General features: G+C 38.6%; 1 protein-coding gene across 2 annotated transcripts in view; it reads left to right on the top strand.

Moving 5' to 3' along the window:
• The window catches only part of GSG1L (GSG1 like), a 365,420-nt gene that overhangs the window by 207,724 nt on the left and 138,810 nt on the right, over nt 1-18,886 (top strand). For both annotated transcript variants that reach the window (XM_051988348.1, XM_051988336.1), the window contains exon 3: nt 2,432-2,584. In XM_051988348.1, coding sequence (XP_051844308.1) covers nt 2,432-2,584 — 153 coding nt within the window. The remainder of the gene's footprint in view (nt 1-2,431; nt 2,585-18,886) is intronic.

Genomic DNA, 18,886 nt, shown 5'->3' with positions numbered 1-18,886 from the left:
TACTAAATGTTTCCTGGATGGATGAATTATTCCATATGCTTCCCATTTTCATTCTCTGAAAGCTTAGTTATAAACTAGATAATGGTTACACACCTAAAATATACGAAAACTCTGAGGATTTGATGTTACTCATCTTTTCCAATACTAAGATTGTCCTTTCTTGTATGTAGGTGAGTGTGTGGAAAAAAGAACAGAGAGGGGCAAATCTCTGCTCTGCCAGGGGACCCCTCGGCCAGTAAAAGGAGTCTGGCTTGTCCATGGCTTCCGATGTGCTGTGATGCTGGCAGAGGAGCGTGAATATAATATAAGAATGTTGACATGGAATTCTAGAGACCTGGCCACTCACCTTGAGCAAATTGCTTTCGATTCGATTTGACAAGCATCTATTGATCCCCTGGTATGTGCCGGGCACTATGTTAGGCACTGGGGATAAAAAGACAAAATAGTGCCTACCCTCAAAGAGCTTACATTCCACCAAAGTGAACTTTATGTCCCTGAGACTCAGGTTCTGCTTTGGTAATGTGAGAGGGTTGAACTACATGATCTTGGAGCATTTAGAGTGGGAAGGAAACTTGGAAACCATCTCCTCTAATCCTTTCATCTTATGGAAAAGGAAACTGAATCCCAAGGCGGTCAAGTGGATTGTTCAAAGTCATATGGTCAGCAAATAGTGGAGCTGCAATTCAAACCAGGCCTTCCATTGTGGATCTACTAGATCCAATGCTAATTGCCCTTTCTCCCACACACAAGCAATCTGTGTTTATAAATAATCAATTTTCATCAGTGCACTTGACTCATAGAATCTCTATTATCCCCACAGAGAAACAGGCAGGATGGCAGAATTTTTGCCACTTTATAGATGGAGGAATCAGGGTAGAGAAAACTTGTTTAAGGACACTCAAAATGCCTGAGAGTTAGGAATTGAGCAGAAGTGTAGACAATCTTTCAAGTGCTCAGGTCACTTACTTACTAAGGCTCAAGACTAAGTTCTGGAGAGGTCATCAGTGATGATCTGTTACCTTACCCCATTATTCTCCAACTTTCTGCTCTGCAGTTCACTTTCTATTATTAAAAATTATCCCAAAAAAGTCCACAAGAGTTTTTGTTTATGTGGGTCATTTTTACTAACATTTACCACATCAGAAATGGAAATACCTTAGTATTATTTTAAAATTGTTATGACATTGTGGCTATCTCTCCTGATAGAAGATCTGGGAGTTTAAATGGCCTGCAAACTCAATGTGGATCAACGGTGTGGTAATGGTGACTGAGAAATACAAGGTGATTTTAAGCTACATTGAGAGACACTATGTAATAAGCCTCCTGTCATCTCCTGATCAGGTCACATCACCAGTACGAAGTTCTTCAAGGGCCACGTTTTAAGCAGTATATTGATAAAATAAAATGATAATGGACCTTGTAGCCATGTCATTGGAGGATCAGCTGAAGCAACTAGAGACACCTATCCTGGAATAGAGAAGAGTAAAAAGATATATGGTTACTGTTTTGAAGTATTTGATGCATTGTTGTTGAGGATTTTTTTTTCAGGTATAGATTGGCTACTTAAGTATCTTCTAACTTGGAAATTCTGTAGCAGATAATTTGTGACTTGGGGTTGGCCTCCATATTTCAGGGATTATTTTTGCATGCCTTGGCACTGGAAGGGAGTCAGTTCAAGGATGGCTTGTTCTCCTTTGGTGGGAGAATTGGCTCTGAGTAAGCTAAGGGTGGACTCTCTCCCTTTGGCATTCTATTTTGAGTGATCTCAGACTAATGCTTACCTCTCTGGGGAACTGGTACAAGGAGAACTGGGCTGAGTCCCTTTCTTGCTTGTGGGGCTAAGATGGGTGGAAATTGTTTTAGGAAAATGCAAGTAACCTAAAACTGATTCCCTCCCTCTTTTGTGAGGTAGGGAATGAGTGTTATTTCTTCTTATTTGTGTGATGGTTAATTCTGAGTTGCCAAAGGCTTATGGTTCCTCTTTGTTTGAGGGGTTAGTTCTAGGTAATTTAGGGACTAATCCTTCCCTGTTTTTTTTTTTGGGGGGGGGTAAATTATAAATATTCTAAGGTTTATCTTTTCCTGATCAGATGATTAGGTGATGAAAACTAGCCCTTCCTTTTTGGAAGTATAAAATACTTTCTTACCTGAGGGTATCCATGCTAGGAAACCTAATGTTTCTCCTTATCCCAGTACATCAATCCTCCATCAGCATTCCCCATCTGGCTCAGAGGTTTTGATTTTGGTTTTAGGCTATTTACTTTTGCTCAATGCAGCTTTGAAATCTCAGGAGAGCTGATGGTGGACAGTGGTTTGGGGAGAATGGGAAAGGAAGAGGTTTGAGGTAGCCAAGATTCTCTTCTCCTTACATTGTAATTGTGGGAAAGAAAGTCATTAAAGAAGCTTGTTTTTCTGCCTTTGTATGTTGCAGGTGTGCTTTGGCTGTCTGTGGTTTCAGAAGTGTTATACATCCTTCTCTTGGTCGTCGGATTCAGTCTCATGTGTCTAGAGCTCTTCCACTCTAGTAACGTCATAGATGGGCTCAAGCTCAATGCCTTTGCTGCTGTCTTCACTGTGCTATCAGGTAAAAGACATTTCTAGTTTTTGAATATGAGGGAAAAAGCAAATTCAATGAATTGATTGTACCTTTGCATATAAGCTCATCTCAAGCTCATTGTAGATCAGAGTTTTTAAGAAAAGAGTTCTCCTGATGCCAAGGGAAATGATTAGAACCAAGACAACATTGTCCACAGCAACAAGATTATGTGATGATCAATTCTGATGTATATGGCTCTTTTCAACAATGAGTGATTCAGGCCAATTCCAATAGACTTGTATTGGAAAAAGTCATCTTCATCCAGAGAGAGGACTATGGAAACTGAATGTGAATCACAACATAGCATTTTCACCTTTTTGTTGTTGTTTTTTTTCTCTTTTTTCCTTTTTTGATCTGAATTTTCTTGTGCAGCATGATAAATGTGGAAATTGTATAGAAGAATTGCACATGTTTAATTATATATATTGGATTTTTTGATCTCTAAGGGAGAGGTGGGGGAAGAGTGCAAAAAAATTTGGAACACAAGGTTTTGCAAGGGTTAATGTTGAAAATTATCTATGTATATATTTTGAAAATAAAAAGTTGAAAAACAAGAAAAAAAGAGAAGAGTTCTTTGCCAAAAATAATTACTGCTAAAACTCCATAACTCATCCATTTTTTTCTTTAAATAAGTCATTTAGGACACTGGTTCCTCTGAGAAAAGACAGCAGGCAAAAAAAACGCCTTCTTTCTAGTCTGTGAGGAGAGAGTAGAGAAATCGTAAGTTTGTATTTCTACAGCATTTGGAGATTTTCACTTCACACAAATCAGACTGTATAAATACTGCTATTTCTATTCTTCAAATCAGGCTGCAGAGGGAAAAGTACCATACCTGGTGTGTCACATGATTTTGTACTCTAACCTGGTCATTTTGATTTCTAGTCCAATCCTTTCTTCTGCTCACATTTCCTCTTTAATTAAGAATATGATAATATAGGAAGGCTACAAGAAAAAAGAAATTTAGATATATACACCAACCAGATGGTTAAATGAGACCAAAAGGGCAAGTAGGAGTAAGATAGAATTTTATAAATGTGTCTGGAAGAAAATAAACACTAGAAAGAAAATATACTACTTGAGAAGACAGGAGATGCAATTAGTGATGATTCGAAAATAGCTAAGCTTCTGAGTGTTTTGTCTGCTTCAACAGGAAAAATAAGAAAGTTAAGAAGTTTAGGAAGTGTCGAACAGCTTAAATATAGCAAATGCTTGTAAAGGGCATGAAGAAGCCCTAGGAATGTTTACACATCTGCCAGTCAGCAGGAGACTCTACAAATCTGGAAAATGAACACTGAGGATCATAGAGTCAAGAGATTCAGGGTGTGGATCTGGACTGAGGTCGTTGCAAGGGAGGGTATTCCCCAGTTCAGAAGAGACCCAGGAAACTGAGGCAACTGCAGAATCTATTGGAGGAATTGAGTGCGGGAAGATAAAGACTACCATACCCTATATAAGAACAGATTGTCAGAGCTGGAAAGGGGAGCTTGGAAGTCACCTGGTTCAACCTTCTCCTACAGTTGAGACAACTGGAGTTTAGAAAGGGAAATTGATTTGGCTCAACATTATACCACCAAGTTTGTATGAAAATTTGAATTAGAATCCAAATATTATGACTTACAATACAACTCTTTTTACCTAATTTCAATTTTTTTGTCTGTAAAATGGGGATAATAATAGCACCTGTCTTGTGGTGTAAGGATCAAAAGAAATGAGGTAATTTAAAATACTTTGCAAACCTTAAGGCAATATATAAATTTTAATTATTATAACTATGAGCTATATTGTTCTTATCTCATAATGACCTCACAGAGCAACATCTAATTGAACCAGATGCCTTAAGTCCTCAGGATCAGTTATGTGATGTGTTGGATAAGATCCACAGTTTCAGGATGCTACAGTGTCCTTTACCCTTAAAGACTCTTCTCTAGGACAGTCTCTAATAAAATGGAGGCCTTGGTATGATCCCAAGGGTTCCATGATCAACTAATTGAAAATAACATCCTCTCCTCCCTGGATTAACCAATGGAGCAACTTGTCTTCAATACAGACACACCATCCCATTTATCATTATGGCCCCATGCTCTACTACCCCACATCTTCTTACTTTAGACCTTTTCTGGATCTGCAATCTCTCACCCTCAAATGTATAGCATAGGCCCTTCAGAATACTTATAATGTTACTTCACCCAGATATCCCCACCAGCAATTACAAAGGAAAAATTCCTCATCCTTCCACAATATACTTACATGCTGCTTGTTAAGTCACTGCGAGGCTGTGGTAGGTATCCCCAGGTGGGACAGGTTCTTTGTACCAGTGCAGTGGCTGATGACACAACCTCTGTGTCATTTTTTAATGGGACAGAGTGAATCACACAGAATTAACTGGTGCAGAATTCAATTGTAATCTGAATCACTTATCTCATTACATTGTCCCTCTCCTTCAAACATTCTCTTCTTCTGAGCATCACTGTTTCTATCAAAGACCCCATAAGCCTTCTAGTCATCAAAGTTCAAAAGCAGTGTTGTTCTCAGATCCTTGTTCTTATTCTCAGCACAAGTCTTGAAATTTTCTTCTTTGTAACATCTCTTTCTTTTGTTCCCTTCTCTACTCACATAGCAGATGCTCTGGTTCAGGTCCTCATTACCTCTCACCTGAACTATTGCTCCTAATTAACATCTTTGCCTCAAGTGTCTCCTCTCTCCAGTTATCCTCCACAGAGGTCCTAGAGTAATTTTCCTAACTCACAGTCCTAACTTAATTGCTCTACTAGGTAAATTCTAGTTGATTTTTGATTTTTATTAATTTTAAAATCAAATATTTTTTTGTTTTTATTTCATCTTCTTTTGATTTTTGGCCCAAGTTTTATACATACATAATTAATAGTATTATATTACATACCTCTCTCTCTCTCTCTCTCTCTCTCTCTCAAGATTGGAGACAATTGCTCTTGGAAGCAAAAAATATGCTCCATTGGTATAATTCAGACCAGCCATGCTAGACCAGTTCTAACTTCTCTGATTCATCATTGCTTGCTTCTCATACTATGTGGGAATAATGGAGCAGCAGAAGCCATGAACCCTGACCAATACAGACAGTCCTGAACAGCATACACATGCACACACACACAGTGATGGTGAAAGGGAAAGAAGTTCTAAGGTAGTTATCATGGCTATAACTCCCTGATACATTCCAACCTCTATCTCTTCATTATGCAATACTCTTTGACTCGAGTTGGAGAGAGTAGTGAGTCCTTGAATAATATCCTGGCCCACCTTATTTTTCTTATGTGAAGAGCAAACTGATTCCTGATTGGCTGAGAAACCTTTGAGCCTTCTCTACTGTGTAAATGTGAAGAGACTTTGGGAAAGGAGAGATGGAGAATGATCTCACTAAGGAAGCATGCTTTTAGCTGTCTCTGGGGGCACTGGTATTAACATGTCCAGGAGGTAACTTCCCTACAGAGTCTCTGGCTCTGGGGCTTTTGTTAGCCTTTCAAAAGGTCAAGCATTGCCTTTTACTCATTTACTTAAAAGTAATTCTTAGTCTGTTGTCTTTTTGAATTTTTCTCTCTCCAAAGCATCTTCACTTTTAGTCAGCTTAGGGATTCAGAAGTGTTGCAGTCAATGAGAAGTCATTTCACTCTCTCTGTACATATCACAGTGAGACTTGAATCCATGTCTTCCTCATCCCAAAGCCAGCTTTCCCTGTCCACCGTATCATGCTCTCTTTTCACCTCTTAATAGTCTAATAGAAGCACTGGCACAATTAACAGCTTTATTTTTCAGCTGCTCTTGTTGTGCTGAAAGCTGCAGAGAACAGGTTCCTCTACTAACCATTCCTCTCAGTACAATCTTCTGTAGGAGTCTGGGTCAGGACCAAGCTGGTCTTCAGAGATTAGGAACTATGTGCCTGGATTTCTTACTTCTCAATACTGAAGAAAATTGATCAAGACCTTAATAAGAAGTGGGAATCACCCTTGGAAAGGCAAGGAAAATGAAATAGAGGAATGATTGTGTGAAAATCCTTCTCTAGCACTGGCACAGTCTGCTCTTTCCCAATCCTACATTCTCTTTTCAAGCTCTGCATTTGGTAAGATGTTCAGAGAACAGAAAGTGACCTCTGAGGTCTGATCCAACCCTTTCCAAACTACAAATCGGGTCTATAAAAATCCCAGTAAGTGGTACTCCAGTCACTGTTTGAAGACCTCTAGTGAGTGATAGGGGGATTCACTACTTCTTGAAGTATCTCATTCCATTTTTTAATGTCTGTAGCTGTTTTTATACCTTTTTTCTTGTCATAGCAGAGATGTGAATCTCTATCACTGTGGCAGTATTGTTCCTCCCTGTTTCTTTGTCACTGTTACTTTTGTAGAACTGTTAGCCCCTCCCCCACTTTGGTACTAGTGTTTTCCCCAGATTGTAGAGATCCATAATGATTTTCAAATTATTTTCAGAAGACTTAATCACTAGTGAGGAAGATAAGGAAAGGAAGAAAGAAAGAGGAGGAGAGAGGGAAGGAAGATGGAAGAGAGAGATGAATTAAGGGAGAGAAAGAGAAAAACAGGGAGACAAAGACACACCCGTGGAAGGAGAAAGGGAATGAAGGAGGGGGAACAGAGGGAGGTGGAGGGAGAGGAAGAGAGGAATAGAGAGAAAGGAAGGAGGCAGAGAGAAGGAAAAGAAAGGGAGAGATATAGGAAAAGGGAGAGAGGGAGGGAAAAAGAAGGGAGAGGAAAGGGAATAAGCAGGAGGAGAGAGGACTTCCATCATGCCTAATTTTTTTAAACTCACTGCCATGATCATCCATCCTTAGGAAGTGTCATGGTCTGTCACATCACTATTCCTCCATCCTCCTGCGATTGATCACCACCATGGCTCGAGGTTGTTCAATGTTGTGTCTCTTCTCATTGCCTGTAGCTGCTTCCTGCTGTTTTGCTATCTTCCCTCAGAGATGGTGCCAGTTCTCACACAGCTGGCCTGTGGAGGGATTATATTTATGGAATAAAATATCCAGGACAAAAAAAAATTGTCTTTAGGCTAATTGGAAACTTTTCAACTCCTCCAGGGAAGACCAGAGTAGAATGCCTCGCTGCTATTAAAACTTTCTGCTCTGCCACTCAGATCGCACTCTCTTCAGGCAGTTGACAGGGCTGTTACTTGCTCTGCTCCCATGGGCTCCTGTTCCCCACACCCCAACCTTAAGTGGGGTGCAACCTCGAGTGTTGGAGGTGTTCTCTGCTCACCTTCTCGTTGCCTTTCTGCTCTGGGGCAGCTGAGCCAGGACCACACAAATTATCTCTCTCCAGTGCTGGAGAAAGCTGGAGGGGCGGTCGAAATCACTGCTCCTCAAGGAAGTCCTAGAGATAGAGAACATAAAAATGCACCCAGTTTTGTCTCAGTAGTGAAGATATTTGTATCCATGCTGGTTTTGTTGAGCCAACTCTCTCTTCAGTTTCTCCCTCCCTAGTTGTGTCCCTTGAGGCCATGCAGAACAAATAGTCTGCGACAATGACAAATGTGGTATCTGGGAGGAGAAGCTCTGAACCATTATAATATCTGGATGCAATAGAAATGGTTCAAACTCCATTTCCACAGGCCATCTTTCCTGATATTTGAAGAACCCCACTACCTTTTCTTCTCCAGGCTACCCATTCCTAATTTCCTCAACAGATGCTTCTAACACAGTTTCCATTTCTCTCTATGCTCTTGTTGCTCTGCCCTAAACAGACTTACTCTATGATGTCATTGTCTTTCTAAAATGTAATATTCTGAAATAAAAGAGCATTGCACATGTATTCTGTTCAGGGCCAAGAGCAGAAGAGTCATTTTCATGACTTTGAAAACTAGACTTCTGATAATATAAGAGTTTGCTTTCTCTTTGGACTACTATGATGCAGTGCTGACTCATTGATTTTGCAATCCACTGGACTCCTCCTTTTGTTCTATTATTTTCTTTTTAAATAAAAACTATCTTGATTATTTAAACTAAAGATAATTTTTTATATTTCTCCCTATCAAATTTCATCTTAGAAGATATGAGCCATTTTCTAGGCTCTCATGGGTTGGTGAATACATTTTTTCCACTTCCTGAAGTTATCATTATATATCTTTTTCTCTTTTTTTATAGTCTACTTCTTAGGGGGAAAAGCCATTTGCACTCATAGCCTACATTTACTTTTTAAAAATTTGTTTTATTATAGCTTTTTATTTACAAGTTATATGCATGGGTAATTTTACAACACTGACAATTGCCAAACCTTTTGTTCCAATTTTTTCCCCTTCTTCCCCCCATCCCCTCCTCCCGAAGGCAGGTTGACCAATACATCTTAAATATGTTAAAGTATACATTAAATACAATATAAGTATACACTACATTTACTTTTTGATTTTGAACTCCTGACTTCTGACTTTATCATTCAATAGAAAATGGTCTTTCCAAACTTAGCAATGATCTCTTAATTGCTCAATCCAATTTCAGTTCCCAGTTTCACCATTAATAGCCACTTCTCAAAGATATGCCCTGCTCCCTTAGTTTTCCTGACACTACTGTATCCTGATTCTTTTTTATGTATCTGGTTTGTCCTTCTAAGTGTCTCTTGCTAGATTGTCATCTAGATCCTAACTCTTGTCATAGTTGTAGTTTGGGGCTCTATTATGGGCCCTGTTCTCCTTTCTCTCTCAAAATCATTTCTCCTGCTTATATCAGTAGCAACAAAGGATAATAGAGCAATGGAGTGTCTTATACTTAAAATTTTTAAAAATCTGGGTTCAAATATCATCTCAGACTTTGTGAACTTGGTCAAATCACATTTCCTCTCTTTGCCTTAGTTACCTCAACTGTAAAATGAGAGTGTTGGATCTGATAGCCCTAAAAGTCTCTTCCAGATCTAATCTTTTGATTCCTAAAATGACATAGACTTCATCTCTTCTGAACTCTAATCTCACATCACCAACTGCCTAATGAACATTTCTAATTGAATGCTTAATAAAAATTTAAAATTCAACTTCTCAGTTTCTGTCAAGCAAGCTATCATCCTTCAAGTGTCCCAGGCCTGCCAACTTGGAGTCATACTCAACTCCTTATCCTTCTTCACTCTTCATATCCCATCAGTTGCCAAATTTTGTTGATTCTACCTCTACAATATCCCTTTCCTCCATCCTCTTCTCTCCATTTATGCAACCATCACCCTAGTTCAGATCCTCATGGCCTCTCATTTGGAAAGGCAATGCCTTTTCTGGTTTTCTTGTTTCAAGTCCTTTCCTTTCCTTAATCCTTTTTCTATCAGCTGCAAAATTGATATTCCTAAAGCACAAGGTCAACTATGTCATTTTCTTACTCCAGAAGTTCCCATGTTGCCTCTAAGATAAAATGCAAACTCTTTTAAAATCCTTCATAATCTGGCTCTGTTCAATAGATCTTTTCAGGTTTATTTGACCTTATTCCCCTTTGTATATTCTTAGTTTCATCCAAAGGCCTACAGACTGCTCCCCAAACACTAGCTCTGCTATTGCTGTAAAAATAAACCCCCAAATACAGAGTCTCTGTCTTTTCACAGGCTGACCTTATACCTGGGATGTACTTTCATCTTCTTCTTAGAATTCCTCACTCCTTTCAAAGCTTAGCTCCAATGCCATCCCCCAAAGGAAACTAATCTTGAATTCCACCCACTTGCTCTAGTGCCCTCCTGGCCCCCACCCAGCTTCTGAAAGTCTCTTGTAGTTAACTTATGTATATTTTGATCATATTTAATCTGTGTTCATTTGTTCTCTCCCAATAAAATAAAAACTCTCTGAATGCAGGGACTTGTTTATTTTGGCTTTTGGATCCCCAGAGTATTGTGCTTGGAACATAACAAATGCTTAATAAATGCTGGAGAGATGAATGAATGACTTCTTTTCAGTGAAGCAATTATAATGATCACCTGTTATCTAAAGAGAATACAGTTCTTTTTTTTCTTGCTAATTTCTCATTTTCAGCAGAAAATATTTTCATTTAAAACTTGACACTTAATAAACTTTTATTCATCTATTTAACTCCCATGGTCCCAGGATGCAGAGGAATTAGTCCCTACCATTTCACAATGGGTTTCCCTGTTTTACCTATGATAAATAAATCTGGGCTAGAGAAGGAAGGTGCCAAGTGAGCAGCACTCACTATCTCTTTCCCAGAAGCAAGCAAATAGCATAGCCAAGGTCTGGAAGAGAATGTGGTAGAGTTTTGCTGAGATGGTTCGAGAGGTAGCATGATATAACTGGAAAAAAAGAGATTTGGAGTCAGAAGACCTAGAATCAAATCTTTCATCCACTTATCCATGTGGCTGTGAACAAGTCACTTCATCACTCTGAGAACTAACTTATTCATCTGCAAAATGGGACTATATTAATACCTGCATTATTTACTCTGCAAGCATATTAAGAGCAAAAATTGTCCGTTGTATTACATAAATGTGAGCCATTGCTACTATTATCATTATCATCTGTGCTTTCCCTAGAGCCTAGAGGGCTTATGTAATTGTCAAAGAAAAATATTACTTTGAAAATTCATGATTAGGTGATCGAAATCACCTGATGCCAGTATACAATTAAAAATAAAATATTGGCGAATGCATTTTAGAAGAAAAAAGTCTCATTTCAAGGAAATGAAAGGACCTCCTCAAAAGTCAGTAGTAGGATATTCCAAGTACCAATGTTTTAAAAGAATATTTTGTGATGGAAATAAAAAATTACTCAGGAAAAATAACTGTACTTTAGCTATGTTTTAGTGAACATTTTATTAAATACAGTGTCTGAAAAATAAATTCAAGTTGACTTGAGTTATGAGGACCATCACAGATTGGAAATTGGATAACTGCAAATGTATATGGGGAAGTGTCCATGCAGGTACCAGAGAATTGGGGCCTGTGGATGAATAGCATGCTAATTCCATTTTTCACATGGTATTAAAGCTGGGTTTGTTGTGAATATACTACTGGAGCTATCAAAATGGCAAGAGACCAAAAAACTGTTAGGATTGCAAAGGAGATTTAGCCAAGGACAAACTAGAACTTACACCACTAGAAAATAAGTTAACATGGAGCATAATATTTAATCAAAGAGAAAAAAATTGAAAAACAGTCCTTACTGAATAGGAACTAGGGAGGATGTTAGAGTGCAAATGGGATTGCTGTTATACTCTAGTGTGTCAACTTCAGAAACGCCCGCATCATTTGGCATGTTCAAAATTGTTATTTGAGCATTTGTGGGTCCCATTAAAGGCTGCTTAATATTTATTGTACCAGTCTAGCTTCTTCTATAAGGCTTGTGGATGGAAAAAAAAGATAGAGAAATCAATAACTCCCATTTATATGGCATTGTAAGAATTGCAAAGTTCTTTCCTCATGAGCACCTTATGAGATCTCAAATAGAAGTATTAGCTTCATCATTTTGCAGAAGAGAAAACCAAGGTCCATAAAAAGAAACTGATTTGGGAACAGAGATTTGGTTGGAAGAGACCTCAGAAGTCATCAGCTACTACTTGCCTAATTCTCACATAGTTAATAAATATCAAAGGCCAAGACACTTAAATGAGACTTAAAGCCAAGAGCTCTCTGACTTCCAACACCTGATATCTAGAGAGGGGATTTGATCAGTCATAAAGTCATACAGATCAGTCATAGTAATAGCTCACATTTCCATCTCATTGCTGTGGGATAGTTGCTACTATTAACTCCATTTGATAAATGAGAAAACTGAGATTTAGACAGATAAATTGCTTGTTTATCACAAAGCTAGTAAATGTCTAAGGCAGGATTTGAATCTAGGTTTCCCTTTCTCTAAGTCCAGCACACTATACAAAACTATTTCTCATAAATAATAAAGTTGAAATTCAAATATAGATGCTTTGCCTGAAATGAGAAGAATCAATTCTAAGGAAGGGTGGAAGAAAAAAGGAGGGAGGAAAAAGAAGAGAGGAAAGAAGGAAGAAAGAAGTAGGGAGGGAAGAAAGAGAAAAGAAAGGAAAAGAAGGGAAGAGAGGAGAGTGGAAAGATGAAGAAAGAAAATCTAAGGTAGGATTGGTGCTTGCTTTGACCACAGCAGAATTGGATAAAGTTGGCAAACTTCAGCCTGCTCTGCAGTGGGCTCAGTAGAAAGCCTATTGGTAGACCTGTTCCTTGGGACCCCTGGAGAAAAGAAATGGGAACCATCAAAGTTTCCTTGTGATGAAAACTGTCTCTGAGTGTGTCTATATCAATACCACCTACTTGTTCCAAAATGTCTAGTTAGAGCAGAAACTTGTTGATAGTACCTGAAATGTCAGAAAGATAGCTTCTAATTAAGGAGAAACTTAACTTTTTGAGGGGCTCTCTTTCTTAGCATGGCTTTTAAAAAGTAAGAAAATAGGTCTATTTAGAAGGAATTTCCACTGTTCCCTTCTCCCTGTTTTTGAGTCCTGCAAAATCAACTTTTCCATCCATTGGTTCAGTTTAGTTGAAGTCCCATCCAATCCCAGCCTGTTGTACAAAGAGCTGGACTTAAACCTGGTGTGCCAGATAGGCATCAGTGTGTAATAGGGATTAGAGCCTACAAACCCTTAGACAGAAACCACCTGCTGCCATAGCTAAATTCTCCCTGTCACTCCTTGCCTTCAGTCCTTCTCCTGATCAGGCCATCCTCCACACAGGTGCCAAGTTGATATTTTTGAAACATCAATTTGACACTGCCATCCCCTTTAAAAATCTTTAGTGTCTCCCTATTGCCTTTAGCATAATATACAGATCCTTAGCTTGACATTTAGAACCTTAAAGGCACCCCACCTTTCCCTTCTTATTTCATATTATTCCCCTTCATTTCCTCCTATTCTGGTTATGCTGGTAGTTTCCCCATAGATGATATTCCATCTTCCACCCCATGCCTTTCCATAAGTGTTACTCCATATCTGGCCACTCTCCCTCTCTACCTTTACCTGATAGAATCTCTTGCTTGAATTAAAGCCCAGTTCTTAGCTGCTGCCTATGTCTTTATCATTTGCCTTTCCCATTAGTTCTTGTATTCTTCAAATTACTTTGTATATTTCAAAATATTTTACTTATGTACATGTTTTGTCTCCATACACCCCCAGTAAAATGTTAATATGTTTGATGAAGGAAGTAATTTCTTTTTTTCTTTGTATCTAGGGTGCCCATCACAGTCCCTTGCTCACAGGCACTTAAATGTTTGTTGAATTTAATTGAGTTGATGAATTGTGTGAACTTAGGAAAATTGCTTCATTTATATGGATTTCAGTTTCTTCATCTACAAAATGGAGAGATTGCATTAGCTAATCTTCCATTGATCTCTAGCTCAAAACCTTGAACATTCTGTGATTCTGAGATAGAATTTCATCTATTCATTCAACATGCATTTATTCAATATTTGCTATGTGTCAGGCCCCAGAGATACAAAGGCAAAATAAACAGTCTTTGCTTTCAAGGAACTTATATTTGTTCGAAGGTGAATCAACAAACACAGAAAAGAAAACTCAAGTTATATACAAAATCAATACAAAATTAAGTATTGGGGTGGAAGTAGAGGGGAGGTTTGGGATGATCCTAGTTGTTTTTCTATAGGAGATGGTACTTGGACTAACCATTGGGAGAAAAAGCCCCCAACAAAATAGAGATTCTAAGGGAAGGAAGGAGGACATTTTACACATGAGAGTGTGTTAGTACAAAGTCACAAAAATGGGAGATAGAATATCATATAGGAGTAACAGCAAAGGTTGATTTGGCTAAAATCTAGAGCCCAGAATGGTGAGTAAAATGTGATGAGCCTAGAGAGAAGGGCTGGAGCCAGATTGTTAATGGTTTAAAAGCAAAGAGAGGCATTAGTGCTTTATCCTGGAAGCATTTGGAAGCCCCCGGAGCTTCCTGAGCAGGAAAAGGACATGGTTAGACCTGTGTTTTAGGGTTATCAATCTAACCACCAGGGAGAGCTTGTGAGTGAGTTCATGGCTCTCCAGCCCCAAGCACCAGAAGCCTCAGGGCCTTAACAACATCACTATGTTGCTATGGTAGTGTTGCTATGGTAACCATGCATGTGCCTTCCCAAGCAAAGGAAGCTCAGACCAGTGGCACCTACAGAAGTCCTGGTTCCTTTTTCCTTTCTAGGGAATAGGCTTATATGTACATATAGGAAACCTCCCTTTGCAAGCTTCTCAGAGGAAAGCATTGACTTGTTTTAACAGCATAGCATCAAGGAAAGGAAAAAAATGTATAAGTCACTCTAAATTGTTCTTGGATACTTCTGCAAGACTTATGGAAGGTAATAGCAGCACCCCTCTCTGTGCAGCTCTACCTCCAACTCAGCTTTGCTGAGCAAGAAAATGTCTCCTATCTTTGAAACAGATATTTTCTCATCTCTCAGTTTCTATGTGTTTTATAATGATAACAACAGCTCCAGTTTTTGTTAGCCAACAGGTGTTTATTTTATAAGCAACAGCCGGTTTAGTTAACATAAACATAAAATGAAATAGGGAAATCAAAACTCAACTCTGGCTGAAATGACTGGGGAAGGGGAATGATAAAAGCCAAGAAGAGAATAGACAAGCAGTAAGAGAATCTCTTTTTCTCTGGAGGAAAGAAAGGAAAGGGAAGAGGACATCCTTTTAGCCTCCTGGTTTACGTCTGCTCAAATATCTTCTCTTGGCCATTGCCTCCATACCACACCAAATAGCTCTCAGCTCGGATGGCTTTACTCCAGGAGCGCCATTCAACATCACATTGGCCACAAGCAAGCTAACATCCTTTCTTTTTCAAAATGATAGAGAACCTTAATTCTCCTTCCCCCATCTGACTAACCTTTCTCACGCTTTTGCTGGATCTTCATTCATGCTTACGCATTACCTGTGGATATTATAATGGTCTGTTCTGAGCCCTCTTTTTCTCACTATCCATCCTCATTTGGTAACCTCATTATCTCCTCTGGATTCAATTATTATTTCTATGCAGAACATTTTTAGATCTATGTGCATAATGCTGGAAAAATTGAGGCAAGACAGAGATTAGAGGGGTTTTAATATTTTAATAGTGGAGAGTTGGACTGGTGGCCAAACAGGATCCATGGCCAAACAGCCGGCTGAATTGGATTCTTGTTTCAAAGCATTCAGCAACAAGCAAGGGATTCTAGAGACTCTTGTAGGGCTCCATTGATTGGGGAAACAAAGGCAGGGAGGAGGCGGAGCATTGGGTGGGTCCAAGTTCCAGGAAAGGACTATAAATTCAGTTCTGACAGGTTGGGGGTGAAGAAGCAAGGAGCCAGGAAGTCTGAAGATGCCCAAACATTTGAGATAAGCCATCTGGGAGTTTTATGATTCTTTGGAATAATTATCTGAGTCCTAATGGCCAGAAAGGGAGGTGGCTACCAGAGATACTGAGGCAGAACAATTTAGGGAAACTAAGGTAGAACAATTCGGGGAAACTGAGGCATAACATTTGTCCATTCCTAGTTTCTCTTGAGCTACAATCCTGCATCACCCATTTTTAATTGAAAATTTAGATTTACATGTCCCATAGACATCTCAAATTAAACATGTTGGAAACATAACTGTCATTTCAAACTCTCCATTCTTCCATACTTTGCTGTTGCTATAGAAGGGGTAGCAGTAGCATCTAGGAGAAAGGTCAAGTAGAAGAGCTGACATTTGAGATGAGGATGAAACCAAGACAAGAGCAGGAGTGTCATGTTTGAGAAGTAGCAGATGAGCTAGTCTGGTGGGATCCAAGAGAATGGAGACGGAACTAGAATAGAAGAATATTGGAAAAGTAGAAAGAAGATGCTTCCAGGAGACTTTTCTCCCCAGCTGCTACTGCTGTCCCCTTTCTGGTTGCCTTCCATTATCACTGTCCCAATCATATAAGTTCAAAACCTCAGTGTCACCCAATCAGATGACAATTCTTGTGATTTCTCTCTCTACAACACTTGAATAAGTCTCCTTTTCTGCACTTATATAGGTACCTCATCTCTTATCTGGACTAGGACAATAGCCTCCTAACTTCTCTCCTCCTTCTAAATACCCTTTACACACAGCTACTAAAGCATCCTTCCTAAAGTGTGGGTCTGGCCATGTTATTCCGTCCATCTCCTAATTCAGCAAAATCCAGTAGTATTATTGCATATGGGTTCAAATTTTGTTTATAATTTAAAACTCCAGCTTCTGCCTCTGAATCTTTAGACACGTCAGGGATATTCTTATTCAAAACCCACAACTCAAGACTCAACTCCTGTTCCTTCTTCTAGGAGACCTTTCTCCCCCAGATGCTATTGGAATGCTATCTCAAGTCACCTTCCATCTACTCTGTAGTTGTCACGAATGCTCTGAATTATAGCCCTCTTCCTACTTTAGAATATAAGCTTCTCAAGGGCAGGTACTTTTTGGACTTTGTCTTTTTATCCCCCAACTTTTTGTACCATTTCTAGCATATAGTAAGTACTTAATGAGTACTTTTTGATTGATGAATTCTATCCTAAATTAAATTCCAGGCCACTTAAATTTAATGATTGCTGAGTAAACCAAACAGCCAGCAGGCAACAAGCTGCTCTCCTATCTGATTATGTGGCTCTGCCTCACAGGTGGCAAAAAAGCTGATTATATCAATTTGGCAACGGTACAAAGGATGGATTGGAGAAAGGTGAGACTTTAGGCAGGCTGACAAATTATTACATACTATAGACCTGCTAAATTAGCTTTGATGCTATCCATCTCCTTTCTCTAAATTCAAATGAGAAATAATGAGAATTGGGGTATTGGCCTTACATGAGGAAAGAAGGAAATGGAGGCAAGAGATATGATTAGTAGAAAAAGCAGCACCTAACAATTGATTGGCTATATAGCATGAGACTGAGACAGAAAGAATAGTTGAGGATGAATGACTCTGAGCTTGATGATTAGAAGGATAGGAGCACCTTCAACAGATACCTTTTCTTTTCTTTTTTTCATAATAGCTGAATAATTTATGGTATATGGTATATGAATGTTATGGAATATTATTGCTCTGTAAGAAATGATCAGCAGGATGATTTCAGAGAGGCCTGGAGAGACTTACATGAACTGATGCTGAGTGAAGTGAGCAGAACAAGGGGATCATTGTACATGGCAAGAACAAGACTATATGATGATTAATTCTGATGGGCGTAGCTCTTTTCAACAGAGAGATGATTCAGGCCAGTTCCAATGATCTTGTGATGAAGAGAATCACCTACACTCAGAGTGAAGACTGAAAACTGAGTGTGGATCACAACATAGTATTTTCACTCTTTTTGTTGTTGTTTGCTTACATTTTGTTTTCTTATGTTTTCCTTTTTGATGTATTTTTTCTTGTGCAGCATGATAATTGTAGAAATATGTATAGAAGAATTGCACATGTTTAACATGTATTGGATTATTTGCCATCTAGGGGAGGGTGTGGGGAGAAGGGGGAAATTGGAACACAAGGTTTTACAAGGGTCAATGTTGAAAAATTATCCATGCATATGTTTTGAAAATAAAAACTTTAATAAAAAAGAAAGCCATAAAATAAAATTCTAGGTATTACAAAGAAAGTAAAATGTCTAGGAAAATTTTAAAAAATAATAGCTTTTTATTTTCAAAATATATGCAAAAATAATTTTCAACATTCACCTTTGCAAAACCTTGTGATCTAAATTTTTTCTTCCTTCCTTTTCCCCATCCTCCCTAGACAGCCATTCTTCTATACATATTTGTATAATTATGCTGCACAAGAAGAATCAAATAAAAAAGGAATGAGAAAGAAAAAAAGCAATCAAAAATAACAAAAAAAAGATGAAAATACTATGTAGTCATCCACATTCAGTCCCCACGGCCCTCTTTATGGATGCAGATGGCTCTCTCCATCACAAGTCTATTAGAATTGGCCCGAATCACCTCATTGTTGAAAAGAACCATGTCTGTCAACAGATACCTTTTCAAGAGGCTTTTCAAGCATTAAAGGAAAGGGCACAGGACTTAAAATCAGAAAAGATGTGTCTTTGAATCATATCTTTGCCACTCACTGGCTAAATGTAGTAGGTCAATTATACCAATCTTATTGCTTCCACTTTCTCTATATCTTTAACATATAGCTCACCTCTACTCAAAAAGCCATCACCTTAGTTAAAACCCTCATCATCTCCAGCTTGAACTACACAGTACTTTCATAACTGGCAAGCACCTGCCTCAAATCTATCTCTACTGCAATCCATCTCCACACAGCCACTTGAAGAGAATTTCCTAAAACAAAGGTATCCATACCTCCCTTCCCCTCCTATGCACAAATT

The sequence above is a fragment of the Antechinus flavipes genome, chromosome 1 (genome assembly GCF_016432865.1).
Source record: "Antechinus flavipes isolate AdamAnt ecotype Samford, QLD, Australia chromosome 1, AdamAnt_v2, whole genome shotgun sequence".
In the NCBI taxonomy this organism is placed as follows: Eukaryota; Metazoa; Chordata; class Mammalia; order Dasyuromorphia; family Dasyuridae; genus Antechinus; species Antechinus flavipes.
This window is presented reverse-complemented; position numbering and strand designations above follow the sequence as displayed.